At 43.1% G+C, this 26,668-nt stretch overlaps 1 protein-coding gene across 1 annotated transcript in view; it reads left to right on the top strand.

Annotated features, from left to right (window-relative positions):
* Positions 1-26,668, top strand: part of FHOD3 (formin homology 2 domain containing 3) — a 507,831-nt gene that overhangs the window by 9,661 nt on the left and 471,502 nt on the right. The window contains exon 3 of the mRNA XM_006150579.2: positions 5,262-5,326. Within this exon, the coding sequence (XP_006150641.1) occupies positions 5,262-5,326 (65 nt within the window). The remainder of the gene's footprint in view (positions 1-5,261; positions 5,327-26,668) is intronic.

The raw sequence follows: 26,668 nt of genomic DNA, 5'->3' as shown, positions 1-26,668 counted from the left end.
CTTGCTTTCGGCTTTCTTTCTTTCTGTCTCGCCCACTCTCACTCTGTCCCTCTCTGGCCAAATTTAAAATAAATCAATAAAGTTAAACTCTTAAAAAAAAGAAAAAAAGAATATTAAATTATTTTAAAATGTTTGTTTATTGTTATTTTTTAATTTGTCTAGAGAGAGGGTAAGTAAGAAAGTAAGTTAACACCCAAACTGCGGTAGGCCATGTGGGAATCCAGCGCCTTTACCTCCACACCACCTGCTGCCGCAACTTATTAAATTCTTTGAATTTCAGCTGCAGAACAGGAACGTATCAAATAATAACAAATACATCACTGTGGTAGATTCTTGAATGTGCAGAAAAGGGAAATTTAAATTGAGGAAAGAGGTGGGAAGAATAAGAAAAGGCAGACCAAAATGAAGTGAGAGAGAGACGGAGGGGGAGAAGCTATCCAGGCATTGAGACAGAAATGGGAAGAGGGAGAGGAAGTGGCTGAAACAAAGAACAATGATATTATAGACAAGAATGTTGCCTGACATTATCTGGTTTACCACATGCCAGGCATGTCCACAGCATGTTACTTGCATTAACTGATGAAATCTTCACCCTCAGGAGAAAGTGGGCATTGTTTTCATTCCATTTTACAGACAAGGAAGGTGAGGGTCAGAGAGGTTAAGTAGCCTGTCCGAGATCACACAGCTGGCTTCAGAATGTGTGTTTTATGTGTCTACAGTTTCCCAGGGGAGACCAGTTCTGGAGATGAATGGAGTGGCGGGCTCTATTGCTTAGATTTTGAGTTTCTGAGCAAATTAATCTTAGCTAGCACTATCCTTCTACTAACTGATGATTGGTTCAAATCCTCCTTCATCTCCTTATTCCCGAGACAGCAGACTGGTTGGGCCTACAGCTCCAGAAGAATTTTTTATTCCTGGACCAACTGATGAGGGGCCCTAGTCCCTCCTTCTGCCAGAGAGTCAAACACATATTTGATTCAAACAGACTCTTGACTGAAATCATAGTTTAATTCTAATCTGAGTGGAAGAATATCTGGGGGCCTCAATCTACTGTTGGCTGCTGGAAAAAGTCATGAGGCCTAAGGCTTTATACTGCACAATGGAATCACATAAGCACTTATTCTCATCGTCACAAAGGCCTTTATATGTTATTCTTATAAAAACGTTCCCTTCAGAGACCAGGAAAGAACTAAAACAGGTTTCTGTGAGTCTTAGTTTGTTAAACCAGATATTTTTCAGAAGGCCGCAGCTATTATTGTAGGAGAAACTTGTGTATTCTGAGAAACCAGGAAAGTTTCTTAAGCAGGTGGTGCCACCATGTCCCTGGCCCATGTGCCTTGATGGGACGTCCTTGTGTTGTGCATCTGTTTTAGATAGTTCCCTCAGCACTCGGTGGCATTGGCCTTGGGCGTGGGCAGCTGACTGGAGGTGGCTGCCTGTGCGGGAGAGTGGCTGGACTTGGAGGCTGACAATGTTTCCCTGGCAGAGCCTGCACTGATAGGAAAGGAATCTGAGTCTCTCTGGGGAATTTCAGGTCAAACTAAGCTGCCTGTGCCTTCTGGGTCACTGGATTCTGGGACTTGTGCATTCCCGTTCCCCTCTATTGCTAAAAAGGGGGATGAAGGAGTGGCAGCTCTGAAATCCACCCAGAATGCCAATACGAGGTGGCTTCCAAAAGTCTGGGAGAAATGGAGTTAAAGTATGAGTTTATTTTGGTGCAAAAAAGAATTGAATTCCATGCATAGTTTCTCCATAATGTACATTTTCCATGAACTTTGTGAAGATCTCTAGTATTGGAGAAAAGGATTACTAATGTGTTTATGGTGAGTTGCCACTGATGGCCTCTCACCTGGTTTCATTGTTAGAATGTGGAAGGTCCAGAGTTTGCTTTCAGTGTTCTCCAGAAAAATAGAACCACTATGAACCAATCAATATATCTAGAGAGATTTGTTTGGAAGAAATTGGCTTGTGCGATTATGGGGACTGGCAAATCTGAAAGCAGCGTGGGCTGCAGGCTGCAAAGTCAGGTAGGAACTGAGGTTATAGCCTTGAGTCTGAAATCTGCAGGGCAGGCCAGCAGGCTGGAAGTGCAGGGAGGACTTTTATGTGGCTGTCTTAAGGCAGCATAAACTTTGTGTGCCTCATAGAGTCCAGCCTGCAGAAGGTGCCAGGAAATGTGGAATGAATGAAGGAACACCCGTCTGGGAAGTGGCCGTCAGGAAGTGATGGACACAGATGCAGGGTTGAGTCCTGCCTGGACTGAGTCCAAGCTCAGTTACTTTCTTAGAGGTGTGACTTCAGCTAGAAGGGCTGCTCAACCTTTCTGTGTCTGTTTTCCTTATCTTTAAAGGACAATAGTGTTATATACCTCATAGGAGTTTTGTAAAGACTAAATCTGTATAAAGGATTTAAAACATCTAGCACATGAAAATAAAAGTTAAAAAAAAAAAAAAAGCCAAAGCACAGAGGCTTGGGATTCTAGAAAAACCACCCTACAGGTTTGCTATAGGTCTCGAGAATTCTGTGGGAAAATAAGAACTAAATCAAGACGTAACTTTGCAGTTGTTTGAAGATAAAAGTGGGGGCTATCCATGACTCCTTTCTGAAATTCTCCTGAACTTGACTTTTCCCTGGTTGTCTAATGCTTTGTCACTCTCTAGGTCTCTATAGCACTTACTTTGTCTACTGTTATTTGACAGTTATCATCAACTTATAACTGCTGGTGATGTGAGTTACTGAACACCCTTGAGATTGGAGGATTAGGTTTTATTGTTTTTAATAGTTAGGGCTTGGTCGCCATCAGGGATTTGCTGGTTTTCTGGTCCCTGTCCAGTTCCGGATGAGACAGTCTAATTGCTGCCCTTCCACCAGAACACTTTTCTTGGAGGTTCAAACAAAAGGGTGTTCAGTAATTCAATTCATTGTGCTTGATTGAAATTTTATTCTAGTGTGACCACAAGAGTTGAAGGAGGGTCAACATCAGGATTTTCTTTTTCTTTTTTGGAGAGGTTTTTGTGCTCACCAGAAAGACAGAGACAGACAGAGAGACAGAAAGCGAGAAATTATCCCCCAGAGGGGATGGTCATGCCGCAATCCCTTCTCTTCCATTCTCCTCTCGGGATCTTGGGCACGCAAGCACGCACGCACATGCGCCCAGCATGAGTTTAAGCCACCAGGTCCGGGACTCGAACCGCGGTTGACTACATGGGAGTTCAGTGACATAGCCATTACTCTAACTGCTGGTCCCAACATCAGGATTTTCAAGAGAGGTTTTAAAAATTTTTTTAATTTTTATTTTAATTTTTTTTGGAACAAAGCTTTATAGAAATCCGTATCTCCTTCAGATGGATAGATGGATTGGGAGGTATGTATTTATTGTAAGTTTTTTGAAACTGGTACTTTGCACATAGAAAATTCAAATTCACAAATGAGATAAAATGGAGAGGTTTGATTTTCTGTGTACACAAAACTGGCAGGCTCCAGGTTATTGTATACTTTTCTAGGACTATGCAGCTTCTTTTCCCTTCTCTTTAAGAGTCAAAGAACCTTTTTTTTCTTTTTTTTGAGAGGTTTTTGCTATAGGGCACGTGCGCTCGCCAGAGAGAGACAGAGAGATAGAAAGCGAGAAATCACCCCCCGGGGCGATGGCCACGCTGCACTCCTTTCTCCTCCATTCTCGGGATCTTGGGCACGCACGCACATGCGACCATCGTGAGTTTAAGCCCCCCGGTCCGGGACATGAACCACGGTCGACTACATGGGATTCCAGTGACATAGCCATTACGCCAATTGCTGGTCCCCAAAAAACATTTTTAAAAGTTATACTTCCCCATCTTACCTGGTCTCAAGAATAAAAAAATGTCATGGGTGTAGTTATTACCGTGAATTTGTAATTATACCATTGGGTCATCAGGAAAGTCATGATGTATTTTTGCATAGAAAAACAGAAAAATACACCATGACTTTTCTGACGACCTAGTAACAGTGTGCCTGAGATCTATGTCCCTTTCCTTCTAACATAGCCACAAAACCAGGAAGGATGAAAGCCCCACCAGATTCTGTAACAAATGAAGCCATGGTGGGAAGAGACAAGGATGGGAGAAGGAAGCCCACTGGTTTCCTCTTTTCTTAAAGCCTTTCCTACCTCTGTATAGCCAGGACTCATGTTTTCTCCTATTTATTTCCTTCTATCACCTGTTCTGGGCTTTAGTCCTTTTCTGTGTAAAGTGGGATGGGCCCTAGTAGAAGTAGAATTGGGGGAGGCTTGGGACCAGCAGATGGCATAATGGTTACATTGCTGGACTCCCATGTTGTCAACCATGGTTTGAGTCCCGGACATGGTGGCTTAAACCTCATGCTGAGGGAGAAGGAATTGTAGTGTGGCCATCCTCCCTGGAGGCCAAGTTCTCACTTTCTGTCTCTCTGGCAAGCACACACATCCTATAACAGAAACCCCTAGTAAAAAAGAATTAGGGGAGGCTCATCTGTTTCTTATTTTCTTTATAAGAAATAAAGTGAGAAGGAAACAAAGGCAAGACAGTATGGTGTAAATCAGCATTTCTGATAATTGATAGCCTTTAAGTCATCTTGGTGAACTCCCATCTTCTTGTAAGAGTGCAAAAGAAAAGCGATTTAACAGGATAGAATGGGCACACAGCAAAATAGCTTTTCCTTATCACCCCATGATGTGTTTCCTTTTCTTATATCCAAAGGAAAAACAGTGTGTGTATTCATAGGTTATTTTATATATATGTATACATTTATATATTTATGTAAACATACAGTATATTTATATAAAATAGAATTTATATATATATACATGTGATCATACAAATATGTATTTTATATATACAAATAGACACATATATATGTGTACTCACACACACACACACACACACACACACTCACACTCATATAACCATGGGAAGGAGCAAGTGCATTTGTGTTTGTTACATTCCAGGGATTTCACTTCATGGGCACAGATTTAAAAATTTCCCAAAATGGTCAAGCATGACTATGTGCGAACTGTGGATGGAACAAGTTGATGGGATTTGGTGATAAAATGCTTGTACCAGTCCTACAAAGTCACACTTTGTTTTATTTCCTTAAAGCCCCATGATGTCATGTTATTTTAGAAAAGCTTCTTGTTCCATTAGGGCCCTGTCAGGTGGGTGTGTCAGACTTTCAGATTGATTTATGTTTATTGACAGGTGTCTTCTTGACTCCTCTGACACCAGCGTTTTGTCTCCTGTCTTCGTTAGGCGGGGCAAGAAGCACAGCATCATCCTAAGGACGCAGCTGTCTGTGAGGGTCCATGCCTGCATTGGTGAGTGACATCTCCAGAAGGGGACACTTGGCATCTGACCCAGGGATTTAACATGTGAAGAGGAATGCCACTTCTGGGAACAAACTCTTCACTGTGATGCTATCTACGTGGCTAGTCTCTGGCATGAGTTCTTAGGGTCCGAGTGAAGCAATGTCCATTAATAGTTTCAGAAGGCCTGACTTTCTTTGCAGTTTGGTTGATGGCTAGAGCTTGGGTGAGACAGATGTTGATGAGTTCTCTGTGGCAGTGTTGGGAGAGATGGTATGCTTCCTGGGACTGTGCCAGTGCGAGCCTCTAACCTTCACGTGTCTCCTGGTGGCTCGTGGGGACTTGGGTCTGAGACTTCAAGTTGCCATCAGGTGGTGACCAGGTCAGTGCACTTGGGTTGGTGCAGGAGGGGACATGCATGGGTATGGAGCAAAAGTTGGTAAGTGGATGGAAGCCTTTGTAGTTCAGGATGGCATGCTTGTGGTCACTCAGGGACACACTGGGGCCATTCCTATAGCCATTGATTTTTCTGAACCCATTGGTTTCTCCACCTGTAGACATGGATTCAATGGCTGTGGAACTGATTATTTATGCCATGTGAATGGTCTCTGAAACTGTGCTCATATTCTTCCTGGCACTGGGCCAAGCTGAGGCAGGAATGTAATATTATACAAAGAAAAAACAAAGGAACTAAGATTTACTTGGTACATGAAATTTCTCATATCTGAGTAATTTTGCTCTCATTTAATATATGTTGTGGTCTTCATTCAGGCCTCTAGTTAGGAAAGCATAAATCACCTGTTGGGGCCCAGTCTGGAACCTGGCACTCATGCTGGACTGGAAGGAGTTGTTTCTGGCCCTTCTCCCACCTCCTCTGATGGAGATGCAGGGTTTGGGAGGGAGAGCAGCCAGACAGGGAGGGGAATTGGTGTAATTTTACTTCATTTGGTGTGAAGTGTAGTGAGGTTGCAAGTGTCTCAAATTCCTTGTGGAGAGCTTCTTTTATGAGCCACCACCTTTGGTAGGCAGAGAGTGATCGTGTTGGTGACTTATAAACCTCAAGGTCATGGTGTCGGGAGGGTTTGTAATCTAATCTGTAGAATCAGCCAACGTGGACCATTCTGCCTCTCAGCTACCTATGGCTGTGGATGACTGTGAAGCATTCATGGGCACTTGATTACATTTAATCAGTTTCTTTTTTATTACCTGTCTCATCTATTTCCAGTTGTTTTCTGTTTCTCTTAAAAAAAGTTTGTGACCCATGACTTTGGATAAGCCTTACCCCATCCTCATCCCAGATCTAGAACAAATTCAGTCATAGAATTTGCGCTGAATACTGCTGAAGTTAAATATTGAAATTTAGCTGAAAGCCACTGAAGATCTGGGATGTGTGTATGAAATGGTAATTTCTAGGCATAGTAAGGCAGTAGAAAGCGGACTTATACTAGGGCCAGATGTAGTGTAATTAGGGTAGCTGCATCCCACATAGCCACCTGCATGGTTTGAATCTTGGACCCAGTGGCTTGACGAACACACTGGGTCCATGTGTACTCAAAATCCCAAGAAAAGGATGGAAGAGAGGGGATTGTGGTGAGACCATTCCCTCTGGAGGGTGCTTTTGCATTTCCCCCTTAACTCACTTTGGCAAGTATATATATACCCTATGGCAAATTAAAAAAAAAATAAAGTGGACTTATACTAAAATGGGCTGAATAAAAGTGCTTGCATGTTGATGTTTATTGTGGCATCATTCACAATTGCTAAGACATGGAATCAACCCAAACAGAGGACATGGAATCTGCCCATGAATAGAGATGAATAGACTGAAAAAGTGTGGCACATATACTCTATGGAATACTGCTCAGCCATAAAAAACAAGACCCTGGGAACCAGCAGTTAGCGTAATGGCTATGTCACTGGACTCCCACGTAGTCGACCGCGGTTCGTGTCCCGGACACGGTGGCTTAAAACTCACGCCGGGCGCGTGTGCGTGCGTGCCCAAGATCCTGAGAGAGAATGGAGGAGAAGGGATTGCGGCGTGACCATCCCCCCCCGGGGGGTGATTTCTCGCTTTCTGTCTCTATGTCTCTCTCTGTCTGTCTGGCGAGCGCACGCGCCCTACAGTGAAAATCTCTCCAAAAAAAAAGAAAAAAAAAAAACAAAAAAACAAGACCCTGACTTTTGACAAAAAGTAGGTGAATATGGAGGGTTTACTGCTGAGTGAAGCAAGCCAGGCTATGAAGGAGAGACATTGTATGTCTCCACTTAATATATACTGAGTGTCCCCACTCTATGGCTGAAATTGAATGACTGAAGGATATAGAAACACAGTTAATGGTTGAAAATACCAGATTTAGTGTGGACTGAGGGTAGGTGAGGGAGTAGAGTCTGAGAAAGGACATTTAGAGAAAAAAGAGAGAGGCAAGTCATTTATGAGACAAACAAATGGGTTATTATCTATTGAAGATAATTTTATAGTATTAATTGGACTGGTGAGAAATGTACATGTGTTGGAATATTAACTTTGCAAGTTAAGTAACATGTGATTGAATGTATAAAATAAATTAAAATAAAAAATATTAAAAAAAAACAAAAAAAATACATGAGCCTTTAAGAAAATTAACTCTTTTGTAGGATGTGCTTAAATATTTTAAGTCCAGGAGTTTTTATAAATAGCTTCCATGTTACTGACTCCCTGTGTTACTCTCTGTATTCGATAGAACCATGTAATTGACGTAAAACACACCTCATCCAGTGGCTTGCTGAGCACCAATAGGCAGTTAGGTCACTCTCAACTAAGACATTTGTCCTTATCTGCTCCTTATTGAGTTGAGCACTTCCACATTAAACCTCCATGTGCCAATTGCACCTCTTATTGGAATTGTGTAATTTAATGAAATGGTACCTAAATATTTTATAAACTAAACCTCAGTGTTTTATAAACGTTTTTGTTAATGTCAGTAGATTCTGACAACTATAAAAGATGAGGAATATTGCAATAACTGGAAGGATTCTACCCTTTGAAAGTGTCTTCAGTTCTTGTTTGACTTCAAAGAAACTGAGTTTGGAAACCAGATCATGTTATTGGAATGGTTCCTAAGTAGAGGTCTACAGGGAATTCCAGTTAGTAGACACTTATTCAAAGAATCATTTGTGCCTATTCACAGGTTAAACCATGAGGTGTGGTCACCACAGCTGTAAGTTGAAATAAAGTTTTAAGGCGTATGCATTATTTTAAAGGGTTTCTGCTTCAGTCAATTTTTACCAGTAATTGCCTCAAGCCTGAGCATGTTGGATCAGGGAGTTTGACTATAAATTACCATTGGTATCCAAGAAGGAGAAGTTTTTCTTTTGTATTAAAAACTGTTTTATTTCATTTCCTACTGTTGGCAAGATCTGGAACAGATTTATTAAAAATGGCACTAAATGTTATCCTTTGGTTATGTATAGAAGATGGAATGTCTGCATCATGTTTATAAAGTGCCCCCTCCCAGTTATGACATATTCATTCCCTTTCCAAATGGCAATATTAGACAGGATTTCTTTGGGATGACAAAAACAAAACCTGGAACAATTGCCAGTTGAAATGACAAAGGAAATCATGACAAGGGGGAAAGACTTTTTCCACATGAGTTGTTTGAGCCCTTGTTTCTTTTCAAGATTATTTTTCCCTCTTTACCATATAAGAGAGTTGAATATTATAGATATTGGACATAATGGCTGCTGCGTCAGGCCTAGTACCATGTGCAAGTTCCTCGAAGACCTACTTTCCTATTGATGAGAGGACTGGAAGAGTCCAGGATCAGCTGTTGTCTCATGAGTCTAAAGTGAATTTCTTCAGAATAATGTTTTCCTTATTCTACCTTCTCTTTCTCTTCATTCCTGTTTCTGTTAAGTACAGGAGTGTTTAGAATCCAGGACTGTGTGTTGATGAATTGGAGGTGACGTGCCTCTGGAATTCTACAGTGCTAACTTTGGAATCCTGCAACCATTGAGATGAGAGTGAAGCAGAGCCTTCATAGTTACCAACCCAGTGAACCTCATGAAAAATGAAGGCCACAGGGGCTCTGCTTTGATGGTCACAGTTAGTAATGGAGACAGGTCTTTTTTGACGGTGTGGTAGTTCCAAAGCATTTGGCAGGAGGTTGGAATGAGATTTCGGTGTAGAGAGAGATCGACGCTTTTGTACCTTTGTGCTCTTCTCCACTGTAATTTTTATTTCTTTGTATATTTTTGGTCTGACAACTTCATGTAATATAGTATAGCAAACAATGACTTGCCTTCTTAATATGGCTTCAATCTCAAAGAAATATAAGTATTGTTGGTTCTATCACGGGCATGAATTTACAGATATGAATTTTAAAAATCTATGATTGGCATGAGCAATCTGCATTTTATGAGGTTAGCTAGAGAAAATAATTCTTTTGGTCCCTGTAAGTTATCCTATTTCCAGACACCAGAAATATGTTCAGGGGGCCAACTGGCTCTGATGACGAACTTTCATCTTGAAAAGAAAAGGAGCTGAAGCATCGTGGGGTAAGAAATAGAATCTACAATTTTAAAAAATAAGAGTTGACGTCTTTAGGATCCTGCCGTTAACATGTGAGTGTTTTCTAAGTGGCTGATTTGATGGCATTTTGTTTGGCTTAAAACCTCTGTGCTTTGGGTTTTGGAAGCAAATCCCACCTTCCCACTAAGAAAATAAACCCTGCTGATGGATGCTCTGGGACCTAGAAGGCCTGCACTTCTAAGTGTCCAGCATTGAGTTAAACAAAAAAATAAAATTTGACCAAAGATTCCGAAATGCCTTTTATGCTCAGAACTGTGAAAGAAGAACTTGGCACAAAAGGCTTTTAATGGCATTTTCCCAGACTCTCTGAGATGATGAGTCCTGCCCTGGAAGACAGAGATGAGGCAAAGAAGCTGGCAAGGTACTGAAGTGACTGATGTCTGCATGAGATTAGTCTCGCTGCTCATTAAAAATCAAATCACAGGGGTGAAGACAACTTTTAAAGGCAAGTAAACTAAGAGAAGGCTGCTTCATCCATCGATGCAGAAAAGCAGTAAATTTCCAGCAGAAACATTGACAGGATGAGACATCAAGATATTGGGTTGTCAGAAAAAGTCATGATGCATTTTTGCATAGAAAAAAAATACATCATGACTTTTCCAGTGATCCAATATAATTTACAAAACACTTTTTCCTTGCAAGCTAAGTGGTGCAGCTATGAGCTATGTTGTTGTATTACAACAAAGAGGTGAATTATATACAGTGAAGACTTTGGTCTCCCAGAAAAACCTATCAGTGCTGACTGATGGGAGTTTATCACATGTGCCAGTTGATTTAGGGAAGGTGGCTCTCTGGGAAACAGTGTGGAGTTGGATCTTGAGGCTGTGTGCAGTGTGTTATTTTATCCTTTTACTAAAAGCCAGAATCTTTCCATGTCTCCTGCCTCAGCCTCCCAATAGGACTTATAGGCATGTGCCTCCAGGTCCTACTCTTTTTAGACAGGATCTCACTATGTCACCCAGGTTGGTCTTGAGCTTACAATCCTCTTGTCTTGCCTTCTAAATTGCAGGGATTACAGGTACATGCTATCATGCCCAGCCTTTAGTTTGGACTGGTTGGTTATTGAACCCAAGTCCCAGCATTGTAGCAATGTGTGCCATCTTGGCCTGGGCACAGCCTTCATGGGAAAAGGATCCTGCATCAGCATTGACTTTCACTGGTAGTGATGGAAGTGGCGTATATGTTTGTGTGTGGTGGGGTTACAGCTCAGAGGCTTGGCTAAGGAACAGGTTCTCCCATCTACAATGTGTGAACCCCCTGTAGCTAACAGTGTCCAGGGCCCTAGGCTTCTGCTCTCATATGGTGGGGAGTGGAGTTGTAATCCAGAAGCCCCAGTCCCTCATACCCCCCTTCTTCATCCTCTCATCCCTTTCTCAGGTTCTACCTTTCTTCCTAAGCCTGTGGATCTGGACATGGCTTCTCTGTCCTCTCCTCCCTTGCCTAGCTTTCTGCTCAGGCTAAATACCATTTTTCCCACCTCTGAGAGTCTTTCTCTATGTGTTTAGTTTCAGCTGGTTTCTCATGTTTGAGCCCTCCTGGCCCTGCGAGAGCTTCCCTACAGCTTATTTTCCTGACATTGCAGTTACAGATAGGATGGGCTGCAGAGGGACCTGGGGCTTTGGACCACTAGCTAGATTCCAACACATCTTTACTGCCTCTTGGCTCAATGTCACTTTCAAATTTATGTGAAAACTAAAGCCTTCCTGCTGTGGTTTTGTTGTCTCCCTCTCCTCTAATGTGTTGGGGCTTGGTTGTATTGTAAAAGTGTTAAGTGAAAACTTAATCCCTTCATGTGTCCCAGGGTGTGATGCGGTCATGGGGGTGGGGCCCCTGTGATTGAGTCCTGGTGGGTTTATGAGGAGAAGGGAGACCAGAGCAGATAGAAACTTATGGACAGCTGCTCTGCTGAAGATCTGGCCCTCTGCCATATTGTAGCCTCACCAGAAGTTGGCTCCTGGACCCCAGACCTTCAAACCATAAGCTGAATAAAACTCTTTCTTTATAAATCAGTCAGTCTTGGGAATTTCTAATAGTAATGCAGTAACGGACTAATACATGTCTGGGAAACAGCACATTGCCTCTTTGACACCTTTGTTCCTGACAACACCTGCATGGTGTTTCTGTATTAGCCAACGATGAGGTGCCACCCATGCTGAGCCCTGTGGGTCCTGAGACATGTGAGTCCTGTACAGGGACACACGTTAACCTGGGCCTCTGGTCTATGAGGGTACTGTGAGATCCACCTAGGTCCTTCTTGCCCCTGTTGTGATACAGTGGCAGGCTCCCCAAGTGTCCACCATGTGACGGCAGAAGTGGAGTCCAGCTGCCTATTTTGCGGCCAGAAGATCTCCCCAAGAGCAAGTCATAACCCTCCTAACTCCCTGCTCTGCCTCTGCCTTTTCTGATTCCAGGCCCATTTGTTCCTGCATTGCCTCTACCTCTGCAGACTTAGGTTTTGTGTGTATTGGTGGAGGGGTTCCTCCTTGCCCTGTCCCCCATGGTGGCCATGCACACTGAGTCTTGATCATGCTTATCTTTGACAGAGTCAGGGGCAGTGGGTCACACTTCCTAATTTCTATCCTTGATGCCAGGATTCAATGATTCTTTTTTTTTTAAATTGTTTTTTATTTTTTAATTTTTAAAATTTACTTACAATTACATATCTTTACAGTTTTCTTTTTTGAGCACAAATACCATGCATGTCAGTCAAGACAAAAATATTACTGTATACATTATCATCAGCAAATAGCTTCTCATTTTTTTGTCAGTCAAGTATACTTTTACTTGTCCTTTCCTTCTCCTTTCCCCTCCCTCCCTTCCATTCTAAACTTTTTTTTTTCACATTTTGATTCAAAAAGATCTTAAACTAAAAATATGGACACAGCTAGAATCTAGTGACAAGTGCACTGTAATTTTCTTAAACATTTTTTTCTCTCGCTAGTCCCCCTTTTACCAAAGAAAGGTATAAACTAACTAACTTGCCCCCACCCAACCTCCCCCCGCCAAAAAAAATTAGGATAATCTCAATTTGGTCTGTTATTTGCACAAAACCCATAAGAATTCAATTTCTGATGCAAGGCACAGATACTATGGTATTATTGAACTTATGCAAATAACCATTCTGTCACAAAATAAGAATGCTCACAAACATTTTCCAATTGCAAAGGGGTCAGGAAGGGAGAAAAGTTTACATTTCAATTAAAAAAATTTTTTTAAACAAATTGTCGAACCCACCAATAACTTGAAAGAAAACCAAGGGACCCACAGTTAGCGTAATGGCTATGTCGCTGGGCTCCCATGTAGTCAACCGCGGCTCAAGTCCTGGACCTGGTGGCTTAAACTCACGCCTCTCTGCTTGTGGTGACATACACACCCAAGGAGACAGTGTGGACAGGTCCAGACACAGTGTCCTGTACATGGTAAGCCCTGGACAAATGGTGGCAGATATGAGAGGTGTTCAAAAATACAATGGAAAATGTGTATCATGAAAATACTATGCATGGATTTAAATTTTTTTGTGTGTTTGCCAAGGTAACTCACATTTTAACTCTATTTTCCACAAATGTTTTTAAAGTTCCCTCATCTCATCACCACCACCATCATTGTCATTATCACAAATCTGTGTTGGATTGTTTTACAAATGATTAGCACAAGACAGAAATGTGGCTATTCAAAGGGAGGTTTTTTGAGTAATCTTTTCCTAGAGACAGAAGTGACTTGCACAAAATGCATGTCTTGACTCCAATTCTTGAAGGACTCCATCTTCCTTATTCAAAACTGGGTCACAGGGTTGTACTAAATATTACACTGAAGCAGTGAATCATGAAACTCTTAAATATGAAACCCAAATAATACCTCATTAATTTGTTAATGTGTTTAAAGTATATTTTAGCTGCTGTATTTTTTCTGAGTGACATATTTGAAATGATAAGTAAATACATTTCCACTAAAGTTTTATTTGATCTTACAGAATAGAGTTGGCCAACCTACGGCCCCTAGGGGTTTGGCTTAGCTGCTGGCATTGGGGTCATTTTGGTGGCTCTCTTCTCTTTAATTATCCCATTTTTGATACATTTTAGGATGTTCCAGTCTTGGCAAGCACTGACTAGTCTGCATCTTTACTGAACAACTCCCATCTTCAATGAAATTAAGTGGGTTTTGTGACAGTGAAGGCAGCTTTCCATCAACTTCTGTGTTCAAATCATTTTCTCCCAGACTGTTGAAATGGAGAATGATTTCCTCCTGAGCTCCTGGGCATGTGAGCTTAGGCCTTAAACAAGACAGTCAAGTGTACGAAAAGGAATGAAGACATCATAACAATACCAAATGCTGGTTAGATCCCATAATAGTTTTAAAGTTGTAAAATTATGCTCTAAGCACTATAAATGTACCACCAGTATTCTGTGTGAGTTGACATTTACATGATATTCAAATGGATAAACTATTCAAAGCATATCTAAAAATACAGTCTGGGCCCAGCTGTAGTGGTTTAGTGCTAGTGTGACACACTGCAATGCTGAAAGTCATATGGAAGATCGGGGCTTGGTGTACACTCAGGGCACACGTGTGTACCCGTGATCCTGGCTAGTGGAAAGGTTGGGTAAGGATCATGGTGTGAGACCTTGTTGAGGCTACCCTGATCCCCTCTCTCTCAAAAAAGAAAATCTGTCAAAGGAAATGAACTTTAAAAGCTTAAAAAGAAATCTGTATTCTTGTTTTTCCTCCAACAAATACACTAGTGATTATAAATTTTCACTACATTCATCACAGTAAATTTATCAGCCGACTCAGTTTTCTGGAAGGATTTTCTTATGATTAGTTTGGCTCCCAAATACCTTATGCATTGGCCCCTCTTCTGCCTCAGCTCTCTATATTGATGTGTGACTCAGTTGCCCAGGATGTGGGGCATGGGTGCTGAGGTTGGGGAGGATGAGATGCCAGGCTGAGGATGCACTGACCAGGCACTTCTCTTCACTAGGCACTGGCTCAGAGGCCATGGGAAGCAATAGCAATTGCCATGGAGCATTTTGCACTTCATCAGAAAGCCATAAAAGTAATTACCAGCCCATTAGGGACTTTGGAAAGGAGCTTCCCAGAGCTGTCCTGGCAAGGAGCTCCCAGGCCAATGTGAGTCACCATGTGTGCCACTGATTTCATTTGGTGGAAGTAGTGGAATCTTGAAGGGGAATCAAGGCAGGCACATCCATTGAAAGGGCCACATGGAATGCCTCGAGCAGCTCATGCCAGACTTTAAGGGCAGGACTGATGCTGTGCAGGTATCGGAACGGTGTCAACTCGGAGGGCGCTTGGCCTAGGGGTTCTAGGTGCAAACCGCCTCTGCTCAGCTGTTCTCCAACATTTGGGGTTCAGTCCTTTCTGATTCAAGGCCTAGCCGATATCAGGATTGTGGAGGCTCTAGTGTCTGGCTCGGGGGATTAGAGAACGTGGGATTCTGAGTCTAGTACTTTATTCATGGTAGGGCAAGAAACTACTGACCTGGGCCTCTGGGCAGGGCTGATGTTACCTCTAAAGGAATTTGTGCCCAGAATCCAAAATTAAATACTTAAAATATACATGTTTTTTAATAACCCTACTTTAGTGTATTTTTTATTTCTTAACCATCCTAAAAAAACACCAAGAAACCAAAAATCAAATGTTTTAGTCTTCTTTTCTGTTGCTACCAAGGGAATAACACACTGGGTAATTTATAATGAACAAGTTTATTTAGCTCAGTTTTGTATTTCCAAAGTCAAGGTCTACATCTGGTGAGGGTCTTGTTGGTGGGGACTCTGTGATGTTCCAAGGTAGCACAGGGCTTCACATTGCAAGAGCCTGTGTGTGTTTGTTTCTCCATGTCCATGGCTTTCCTGGGCTGTCTCCTCCTCCTCCTCCTAAAACTACCAAGATTCAATCCTGGGGGCCCCAATGATCTTATCCAATCCTGATTACTTCCCAAAAGTTCTACCTCTTAATCCCATAGTCATATTAAGTTTCCATCCTCTTAATACCATTATTATAGACTTTCAACATAGGAATTTTGGGGGAACATACTCAAATCATAGCAAGAAACAAGAGAAACAAAGGCCTTGAACCATGTTCTGCATGAGGTCCTGCTCAGGTCTTGGGGCCCAGACTGTACCAGAGGATGTTTGTTCCCCTATAGAGGTGCTCTACTTGAGGGGAGACTGGGGGTGAGGGGAGAGTGGTAGGTGGCAGGAATCTGATTCTGGAGTGGTGGTGTCAGGTAGCTAGGTAGAACATGGTAACTTCTTGGAAAATGGGGACCCTCATGTTTCTCTCTCTCCTAAGTTTTTGCTATAGGGTACATGTGCTCACCAGAGAGATACAGTGAGTTGTATGGAAAGTGAAAAATCATCTCCCAGGGGCAATGGCCACATCATAACCCCTTCTTTTCCATTCCTCTCCTGGGATTTTGGACATGCCTGCACATGTAACTGGCATGATTCTCCAGCTGCCAGGTCTGGGACTCGAATCTTGGTTGATCATATGGAAGTCTAGCACCTTAACTACCATGCCACCTGTTGGCCCCTCTCATGCTTCTCTTATGAGTGACCAAAAGGACTGATGAGCAGGAGGGTGGCTTATGTCAAGAACCTGGCATCTAGTAGCCAGTCATTCTCGATTCTCATTAACATAAATTTTGTCACTGTGTCTTACGATCCGAGTTTCTTGTGGGTGGGCTTGAAAACACCACTCTCATGTATGTTACTATAATGGGAGAAGTTTCCAGATTTCTACCTCGCTTAGAAAAGAATACATCGGTATACATTAAGGGCTGACTGGGTGCAACCAGTATTACAGGAAAATAAGTAAATGCAGTACAAATGTTAAGCAGATCCACTGTGCTCAGGAGTCTATTAATAACTGTCAGGTGCACGCCTGATGTCTCCAACTCTCCTGAGTCTTGACTCTGTGTTGTGTCCAGGTGCCTGAGCGTTGTTCCACATCACTACCCCCAACACGCTTGGGAGAGCTCATGCCCACTGGCTCCTTATGTCCTCCATACTTCTTGCACTTTAGGCTGACCACTGCCTCTTGCTTCTCCAGTAGTTGATATGCCTGCATCTGTTTCTGCCTCCCACTGAGACTGACTGACCCTTAAGGCTAGGGATGGAAGCCATTCCTCTCCTGGGGGTAGAGATTAAGAAGGCCTTGAGGAGGAAAAAGTCTGGGTCTCAGAACCACTCATATGAGTTTCCTGAGCCCATTTCCTCAACTAAGCTTTGAGGACATAGCTAATTTAAAAATGAGAGAATTCTCTATATAAATTTATAAGATACTTTTGTGTTTTCAAAAAGTGGGGTTACTCTTGGCTTTTCCTTAATCTTTTGTCTTTCTGGTGTGTGTTTCTGTGAAGATATTTGCTCCTAACCTACTAATCATGCTCCTCACTACTCTCCTGTGATTCTGTAGCATGCCATGTCTGTCCGACTTTGCCCTGATGCCTAAACTGAGTCAGACACAAGGCCTGAGCTAGGCACCGAGAACAAAGGAAGCACTTAGAGCCCAGCCTGTCTCCCTAGGTCTGTTGTTTTTCAGAAATAAACAGAAATGGGCAAAGTGTGTTCTTGGGATTGGGGCTCAGTCCCATGAAAAGGCCCAGGACATTGGAGCAGGGCTGGCAGCCTATTTCTGAGGTTTCTTTTTTCCTTCCTTATCGTTTAGAATATCAACACTTGCTTTAAGAAGAATTCACCTCCTCTTTCTCCCTCCCTCCACCCCTCCCTCCCTCTGATCCCTCTCTGTGGGTCTCTCCCTTTCTCCTCCCCCTGAGTTGTGGCACTTACCCTGTGGTTTGTACTGTGAGGCCTGTCAGTTGACTTCTAGAGAATGCTCCGGATTCTTCTACATTACAGTATCAGAGTATGGTTTTTAGTTTTTAGATTTTGTTTGTGTGTTTTTCTTGTGGAGTGAAAAACATAAAGAGGGAAAGTAAAATTATTCTCTTTGGGTGATGATTTGGCCAGGCCGCAGACTCCTCTCTTCCACTCTCCTCCTGGGATTTGGGGCGCATGTACCTGGTGTGATATTTAAGCTACCAGATCTGGAGCTTGAACTGCAGCCGCCATGTGAGAGTCCAGTGCCTTAACTACCACACCACCTGCTGGCCTCTGGCTTTTAATTTTAAAGCTTGTAAATAGTAGTGATGATTCTACAGTTCTCTATTTCTCTTTCACACAGCTGTGACCTGACTTTTGGCCTCTGTCAGTCTACATACTTCTCACCTCCTTATTTCTAAGTTAGAGTTATTGTCCTTTCCTGGAGTATTGATTTTTATAAGTGTGCTCCCTCTATGTGCAGACCCTAAGATGATGTGGCATGGGTCTTCTTGCTCCTCTGCTGAGGGTACATCTCAGGGGAATTCTTTGCCCTGTTCTTCTCATTTCCAGAAAGAGCTGGAAATGAGAATTTCCCTCAGCTCCTAGGAGGACACGATAGTTTCCCCCTACTCCCTCTTTACTCCTGCCTAAGGAAATGCAGGTGGATTTGGAGGAAGGTAGCAAGGAGGTGAGATTTATCCCTTCCCTCTTCAATGAGAATCCTATAATTTTAAAGTTTATTTCAAATGCATGGATGCCTGACATGTTTTCAGGTTGAACCAGGGATTCGAACCGGCAGTCAGATATGTGACTGCCAGCACTACAGTTTAGTTTGCTACTGACCAAGCTATCAGACTGAGCCAATGAGTGATTTATTCCCAGGATCGTTAAGGCCTCTGCTCAGTCATGGGTGAGCAGCACCCTGTAGTACTGTCCACATATGCAGGGCCAGATTTCTCATGAGCTGCCTCAGTGTCAGGCTACGACCGTCTGTCTGCCGTGCCTGTTATCCCATGTGGTTCTGAACCCTGAAGGGAAAGACCCCAGAAGACCCACAGAGAATCTCACTGGGCCCAGGAGCTGGAGATGTGAGTGTTTCAGCCTCAGGCCTGCTCCTGCAGGTGTGGAGCTGAATTGTCCAGCAAACCTGGGCAGATGGGCCGTGACTACAGAGGGAAGGGGTGATGTGACCAGTGGAGAGGTGACCTACAGCTGCTCCTGCTTTTCTTCCCTCTACAGTGGTTCTGGTTTGGAGAAGTATGACTTGGCCAAGCTAAATTAAAAGCGGAGGTGCCCTGAGCTTTGTTCTTTTTAAGGCTAGAGTATTTGAGGTTAAAGATAGGGAGCAAGTCTAAAATAAGCTGTGACTCTCTCGGTTTGGGGTATGCAGCCAGATGCCTCTTGGTGCCTGCTGTCCTGGAGGAGATGGAGCCTGTTCCTGGCTGGGGTCCTGCCCTGTTTACGCCACAGCTATTGTGTTAGCGGTGCCTGTTCTGATTTTCTGTGAGCACTTTTTTTTTTCCCTCCTTTTAATTATCAGGGTGTGTGTGCACTTGCCAGAGAGAGAAAAAGTGAGGAAGCACCCTCCAATGGGGCCTGGTCATGTCACAAGTCCTTCTCCATTTCTCCATCCTGTAGGGATTTTGGGTACACACATCTATGTGCCTGGTATGTTTTTCTTTTTTATATTTTTAAGATATTATTTCTTCTTCTTCTTCTTCTTCTCCTTCTTCTCCTTCTTCTCCTTCTTCTCCTTCTTCTCCTTCTTCCTTCTTCTTCCTTCTTCCTTCCTTCTTCCTTCCTTCTTCCTTCCTTCTTCCTTCCTTCTTCCTTCCTTCTTCCTTCCTTCTTCCTTCCTTCTTCCTTCCTTCTTCCTTCCTTCTTCCTTCCTTCTTCTTCAATTTTGACCAGAGAGAGATGGACAAAGAGAAAGGGAAAATAGAAAAGCAAGCCACTAGCTTCAAGACTTCAACTGTGGTTGGCCATGTGGGATTCCAGTGTCTCAACTACCATGCCGCCTGCTGGTCCCCTGGTGTGTTTTTCAAGCCACCTGGGATTTGAACTGTGGTAGGCCATGTGGGATCCAGCTTCCTTAACCACTAGGCTGGTCCCGTGAACACATTCTTCACTTTGATTTTTTTTTTTCTCTAAACACTACTTTGAATAATGTAACAGAAGCATTTAGGAAATCAGTCTTTGACCTCTGTGGCTTGGTCTCTCAGAGTGAGAACAAGAGATGGTTTTGAGATGAGTGTGTTTGTAGCAAGCTTGCTTTAAGGAAACCTCCCACCTGAGTGGCTGATGCCACAGGGCCCATGCTTACCATGTGATGGTGTGTCACAACTGGTATGATTTTCCACTCCCTGAAGCACTCTGAGGGGGAGTAGGGAGTTTTTAAATTATTAGTCTCTTGGGCTTAGACTTCTCAGATAATAGGAATTCATGGGAGGACTAATTGCTAAATTTTTCAGAAAATAAACATGGAACCATGTGGATCCATGATGTGTAATTCATGAACAAAACCCACTTGGAAAGAACCAGAATTCACCTGTAAGGGCAGGAACTGACCGTAACTTAGATTTCTTTCCTTTTACCCCAAAAGATAACCTGTGAGTATCCACAGGAAGTGCTGCCTGTGCAGCAAGAGACCAGGAAGTGGAGGGAGAGAGCCAGAGAACTTGAACTGTGATCACTAGTCCAGGTTCTGTCTCTGGTGCTGGAGCATCACCAGGTTGCCTACGCTGCTGACCATACCGGAGATAGCATGCCTCTCTGCCCTCTGATGCAGGCCTACAGGGTGCTGAGGGGCAGAACTGGCCCATGGGGAGGCCATGGAGCACTTGGTGCCTGGGGCAAAGTGTGTCCACTTTTAGGGGTGTGGGCAATGGAGCAGCTAGTGGGCATTTTTACTAAGGCTTTGTTTAGTCCTAGACAGGCACCAGGGTTCCTGTGTCTGCATGGGTGCTCACAGGTTCCTGGAGTCTGGATGGGGTCCTCTGGCTGGGTCAGAGCAGACTAGTCCAAGGCTACTTTGCACGGTGGTGGGAGGGCTCCATGGGGGAGTTGTGGACAATGGCAGATTCAGGGAATTGGAGCTAGGGAAGCAGGGCCTCTAGCTGCAGGTGGTGATGCATGCTGGATCTTGGCAGAGTCGTTGGAAGCCAGGGCTCTGTGGCCAGATGTGCCTGAGCTGGGCTCTAGTCCTACCCCTCAGCACCTTTGTGACCTTGGGAAAGTTATTTAACTTCCCCAGGTGGTACGTGATTCTCTTACAAGGTGGTGGTTGGTCACTGCAAACCCCTCAGCTTCAGCTGGGGGCCGGTAAAATGATGTCACTCTTGCCCCTCTAGCTTCTGTTTTGCTCAGCAGTGGCTTTTCAGAAAGCTTGTGCAGCCCCATGACTTATTGTCTGGCCCTCCCCTTTGTCTGTTGAGCTCTCAGATTTGGGGGCTCTACTCAAATGTCCTACCACACCACAGGGAAAATGGTACATGGTCTTCCATGTTCTCCAAAGATGAAATGAGGGCGTGTGAAGTACTTGTCCCAGCCCCTGGGGTGTGTGGTGGTCACTGAATGTGAGTCCTGGTTGACCTGTGGTGGCCCTGGTCCCTGTGTAGGAATGTGGGCTTTGGAGCTAGTCTGCCTGGTCTTCACCTAGGTTCCACCTTTCACAGGACTGTATGACCTTGAGCAAGTTACCTTTCTCTGCCTGTTTTCTCACCTGTAAAATGAGACAGTTATAGGATTGCTGGGAGGTTAATGAGTGGATCACTCATTAACTGTCCGGTACACAGCAGATGCTGAGTGGAGAGTAGCTGCTGCTGGTGTCTTTAGCACAATGCGGAACACACATGGTGGTCCTAATATAATGTACTAAGGGCAGCAGTGTTTAAGGTTATAGTGAGAGCCGAGCTGAAATAATAGAGCATGGAGCCATCTTCCTTTTCTTCCCAAAACCCTCTCAAATTTCCCTGCAGTGCCAACAAAATGCACTGGTCAAAGCTGAATGGTGTCTGCCGAAAAGGTCTCCCTGAGCAGAGGATGGAGGAAAGATGGCTTCCTGCCTTCCCATGCCCTGGTCTTCAAGCTAGGACCTCCTCACCTACCCCTTCCTTAGGGACCTCCATGGAGTGAGGCAGAGCTTCCCTGGGATCAAGCAGGCTGCATCTCCTGCCTCCTGTTCATCTGGCTTTGACAGTGTTTTATGCCCAGGCAGCTAATTCATACCTCACCATGGAGCAGATTTTTTTTTCCCCCCTTTGGCTACTGTAATGTCAGAGGGGAGGGGTGGTTTTAATGAATTACTGTTTTCCTTTGGAGATTAAGCTTTCATTATAAATATAATTGCTGACACACAGCTTTCTGGTACTTACATATCATTTGCCAATTAGGATAATGGACCAAAAAAGTCCCTTGGAAAGTGACACGGACCAAGTTAAGCCTGTAACTCAGCTTGGGGTGGTGGTGAATGCAGTGTTTTGTCCACTGGAATCAACTTAGATCAAATCTGCCCACAATATGCTTGTGCTAAGAGGTCTGAAAATATTCATGACCTTTGAGAAAGAGATTAAAATTAGTAGGCAGAAATGCTGCAGCCAGCTCCAGTAGTTTGTGATGTGGTCATTCCAGAGCGTCTGCCATGCCTGCCACATGCTTCTGGGATAGCTGCTGGGCAGAGGGCTGTGCAACTTAATTTTAGAGTTAAATGATTAAAACTAATGTCAAAAGCATTTATGACGGAACTGAATCTGGACACTAATGTGATATTTCCATCAGTTCTTTTAGCAGCGTAGGACTTTCAGATACTTTCTCTTTCCTTGTTATGTTCCTACTTGTTTTTTCACCTAGGCACTACAGATATTTGGGGCTAGATACTTCTTTGTGGTGGTGAGGGGGCTGCCTTGTGATCTGTAGGATATTTGGCAGAATCCTTGGCCTCTACCAATTGTATGCAGTAGCAATGCCCCTAGTTGTGATAGCAAAAAAATATCTCCAGACATTGCCAAATGTCCCTTGGGAGTAAAAGTGGTTGTGGGTGAGAACCACTGCTCTGGAGCTGGCCCCGAGGACTGCAGAGGGACTGAGCAGCTGTCAGTAGTCTCTGACAGCACAGAGTACTGGGGGAGTGCTCTGGTTACAGTGATCCCCTCTAAGGCCATGGATATTCCTTCCCCCAGGAAATCAGCAACCCTGGAGGACCAGTTGTATGCCCAGTACTGTGTTAAGTCTTTGAGAATACAAAAGTTGGTAAAAATGACCCTAGTTCTCTAAGCAGCTTAATGGAATGGGTATTTCAACTGGGACCAAATTGTACTGACTGACTCTTCTCTAGGCTTGATTATATGACTGCACAGTTTGGGGAAAATGTGAGTTCTGCTAGTATCCTATGTGAAGGCAGGGAGCTATCAACTTGTTTGCACAGTCTAGGGGGCTGCAGAGAAATTGGTCTTAGAAAGGGATATAGGAGGTATGTAGTATTTTTTAAAAAAAAATTTAAATTAATTTCTTGTTGGGGCAGATACTGTTGACATGGTTTCACCTTGCTATAATCCTCCCCCTAGCCCTCTAGCCAGCCAGGATCACTGGTGCTTGCTTAGGCACTCACAGCATGTTCTGGTTGACCTGGGATCCCAACCCTGGCCTCCCTTGTGGCTCCAGTATGGTGCTGCAGTGCCCTACCACCTGTACCACTGTGGCTGGGCCAGGAGGTCAACAGCTTGATTAAAGCCTAGAAGGATTTATGTAGGTAACATGGAGAGAGCAGAGGGAATGCCTGGAGACGACATGCAGATGTCAGTGAACAAGAGTAAAGCAAATTTGCTGACAGGGAATCCAACTTACTTGGACAGAAGATCAAGGCAGGAAACAATGCTGGTGTGGGTGGTGGGGAGGTGAGAAATATCAAGCTGAATGAAGACAACCCAGGTTTTCTGAACTGTCTGGGAAGGATGCTATCTGCTTAATGGGCTCATAGTTATGTTCAAAGAAGATAATATCAATGTAAATATTGGGTTGCTTAAATGAAGGTTGTTGTTAAGATTTTTGTGTGGATGGTCTTTACAAACAATGAGACTTTTATTTTACTAAATAGAAAATAAGGGAATCATTGAAATCAGATTTTGAACAGATGAGTAATACAATGAGAATAGAATTTAAGGAAGAATATTCTGGAAATGGCATATAGGATGCATTGGTTGAGAAAGAGTCAGAAGGAAGGAGTGGAAGGTCAGGATGGAAGAGAAGAGGGTAGTATAGCAGAGCACCCTCTCCTCTGGGTATTAGAGGTGGTCCTGGTGGTGGGGAGGGGTTCCAGAGTGAGTGCTGAAAAATGTGATTAGAAGAAGCAAAGCTCAGCCCTGATTCCATGATTAACCGTAGTGAGATTCTTCCTGCTCCCAGAATGTTGGATTATGGTATATGGTATTAAAAGAACAAAAAACAAAGTATTAAACAGACAAGTATGTATCATGACAAATTACAAGGAACAAAGAAATAAATGTTACCAAACCTCTGAATAAATTAGTTACTGCAGCTGGTCATTAAATATTAGCAATTAAAACTGGCTGGTAGCTTAGTTGCAAAGGGAAAACCCTTGCTTAGAATCTAGAAGTTTCTTTTTCATCTGACGGGGCATTCAGTTGAGATAGTCTGGAGGAAGAAACCAGTTTTTTGGCACTGAGTCAGAGTATTATTTAGGTCAGTATATGAAAACACATAATGCATCTGGAGCTATAGGTTTAAAAACCTCAAAACTTGTTAAGGTAGACATCTCTTATATTGAGCCTCTTTGAAAAACTGGAGACATTTCTTAAATTTTTGCCTCCTTAGTGGTGTCATTCCTGTTTTCGACAAACCTTTCTGAAGCTCAGTTGATGCCCAGTGGAGCGTGGCCGGTGTGGGCCTTGTATTTTTGCAGGTCTGTAAGTGTTGTGGGACTCTATAATGCTGGTATACAGATGTGTTCTATTGAAGAATATGTAGGTTGAATTCTGCAGCAAACCAAACCATGGTTTGATTTGAAGAGACCTGAATAAGGCTCAGAAGCCTGGGGAGGATACTATCTGCCTAATGGACTCATAGTTAGGTTCAAAGAGTTCAATACATGTGTCCAGAAGTCCTCCTCTCTTCCATGTTGATTATGGCAAGGGATCTTTTTATTGGGCATGGGTTACTGTCTCTCCTGAGGAAGTTACCCACCGAATAGGACCTCGATGACTGGCTTAGGGTTTTTGATGAAAAGGAATTCATATACTTTGTTTTTTTCTGGCCATTTAGAAGCTAATTCTCTAATTTGTCTTTATAAATAGTTTTCCCCAAATTATTGCTTTTTAAAATTTATTTATTATTATTATGGTTTTGAAAGTTTATAGGGCACATGGGTTCACCAGAGAGAGAAAGTGTGAAAGCAAGCCACCAGGTCTGGGACTTGAACCATGGTCTACCATGTGGGAATCCAATGCCTTAACCACCACGCCACCTGCTGGCCTCTCCTCCTCCAAGTTATTACCTTACGGTGTATGTATGGAGTTGTTCATACTTAATTATAAAATATTGGTTTGACTTAGGAGTTAAACTATAATTTTATTCTTTTGCATAGATAATACAATGATTTAGATGTTAAGAAGGCTTAAGGGTTATAATGAATGAACAATCTCCTTCCCAGTTCTGTCCCTGTCATTATCTCCCAGTCATGTTGGCATCATTAGTTTTTTCATATCTTTCCAGGGATGGTCTCTGTGTGTGGGAACAGGTATGTGCATACATCTACATGCTGATATAGTCCTTCGCCGCGTGGAGATGTAATGAATAATTTAACCAGTCCCTCTTGAATCTGTAAAGTGATAATGAATTGTTGATTAAGAAGATCTATAAACTTTGAATGGATGCCTGAAGGCAGTTGAGGGAACATTCTTAGGAAGTTCACAAAAAAATGAAATTAGTTATGAGTTTATTTTTATACAAAAATATTTTTAAATTCATATGTAATTTTTTTCATAATATATATTTTCCATGAGCTTTTTGAAGACCCCTCAGATAACACTGATATTCAGAGAAGATCAGTTGGAAAACACACAGAATTTCCAACCCAGCATGGAAGAGGATGAGTATAAACCTAAAAGAAACAGAGGATATGGGAGGAGCAGCTGGCTTTGGGAGCGTGATCTTGTGATCAGTTTGGGGTATGCTGAGTTTAGGACAAGGATGAGATATCTTGCTTAGAGAGATGGTACTGGAAGCAGGCGAGAACGGAGAGGTGGGTTACACCCTTAGGGTTTCTTCATATTCTGCAGTAGATGGGCACATGTTGGATAGATGTTAAGAGGGAGGGAACTGGAGCCTAAGAAGCAGCTTAAGAAGAGAGGTATGCTGGAAGCAGCAGAGAGCGATCAGGATTGAGAGCTGGCAGAAGTCCCTCATGAAGGATAGGGGCTCTTTAAAAAAATCATTTTATTGTTAAATAAAACAGATACAGAGCACACAAAAACAACTGTATGATTTTAATGAGTTTATTATAAGGCAAACACTCTGGCAAGACCTTCCTTGACCGAGGTTACAAAATAGAACTTTGCCAGCCACGCTTGGAGCCCCAGAAATTCCAGTCTCCACTTCCTGCCATTCTCTAACAGTAACCTTTCCTTGACTTTTATAATAATTACTTCCTTTTGTTTCTTTATAGTTTTATCACTCAGATTTGCACCTTTAGAACCAACAGTTTGGTATTGACCAATCTAATAATAAATGCTTTTACATCTCAGTCCCTCACCCCACCCCACCCCACCCTTCAAAGAGCATTCATCTGTTGAAGAATCTGGGGCATTTGATATGTGGCATGTCCAGGTGCAGTTTAACAGTGCCTCTACCCTGTTTTTCTGCAAATTGGCCATTGATTCTAGAGGCTTGATTAGGTTCCTCTTTGTTCCTGGAAAGACTCCATGGGGTTTT

Source organism: Tupaia chinensis, unplaced genomic scaffold (assembly GCF_000334495.1).
Source record: "Tupaia chinensis unplaced genomic scaffold, TupChi_1.0 Scaffold000290_1, whole genome shotgun sequence".
NCBI classification, from domain to species: Eukaryota; Metazoa; Chordata; class Mammalia; order Scandentia; family Tupaiidae; genus Tupaia; species Tupaia belangeri.
Note: the sequence above shows the minus strand (reverse complement) of the source record. Positions and strands in the feature narration are given on the sequence as shown.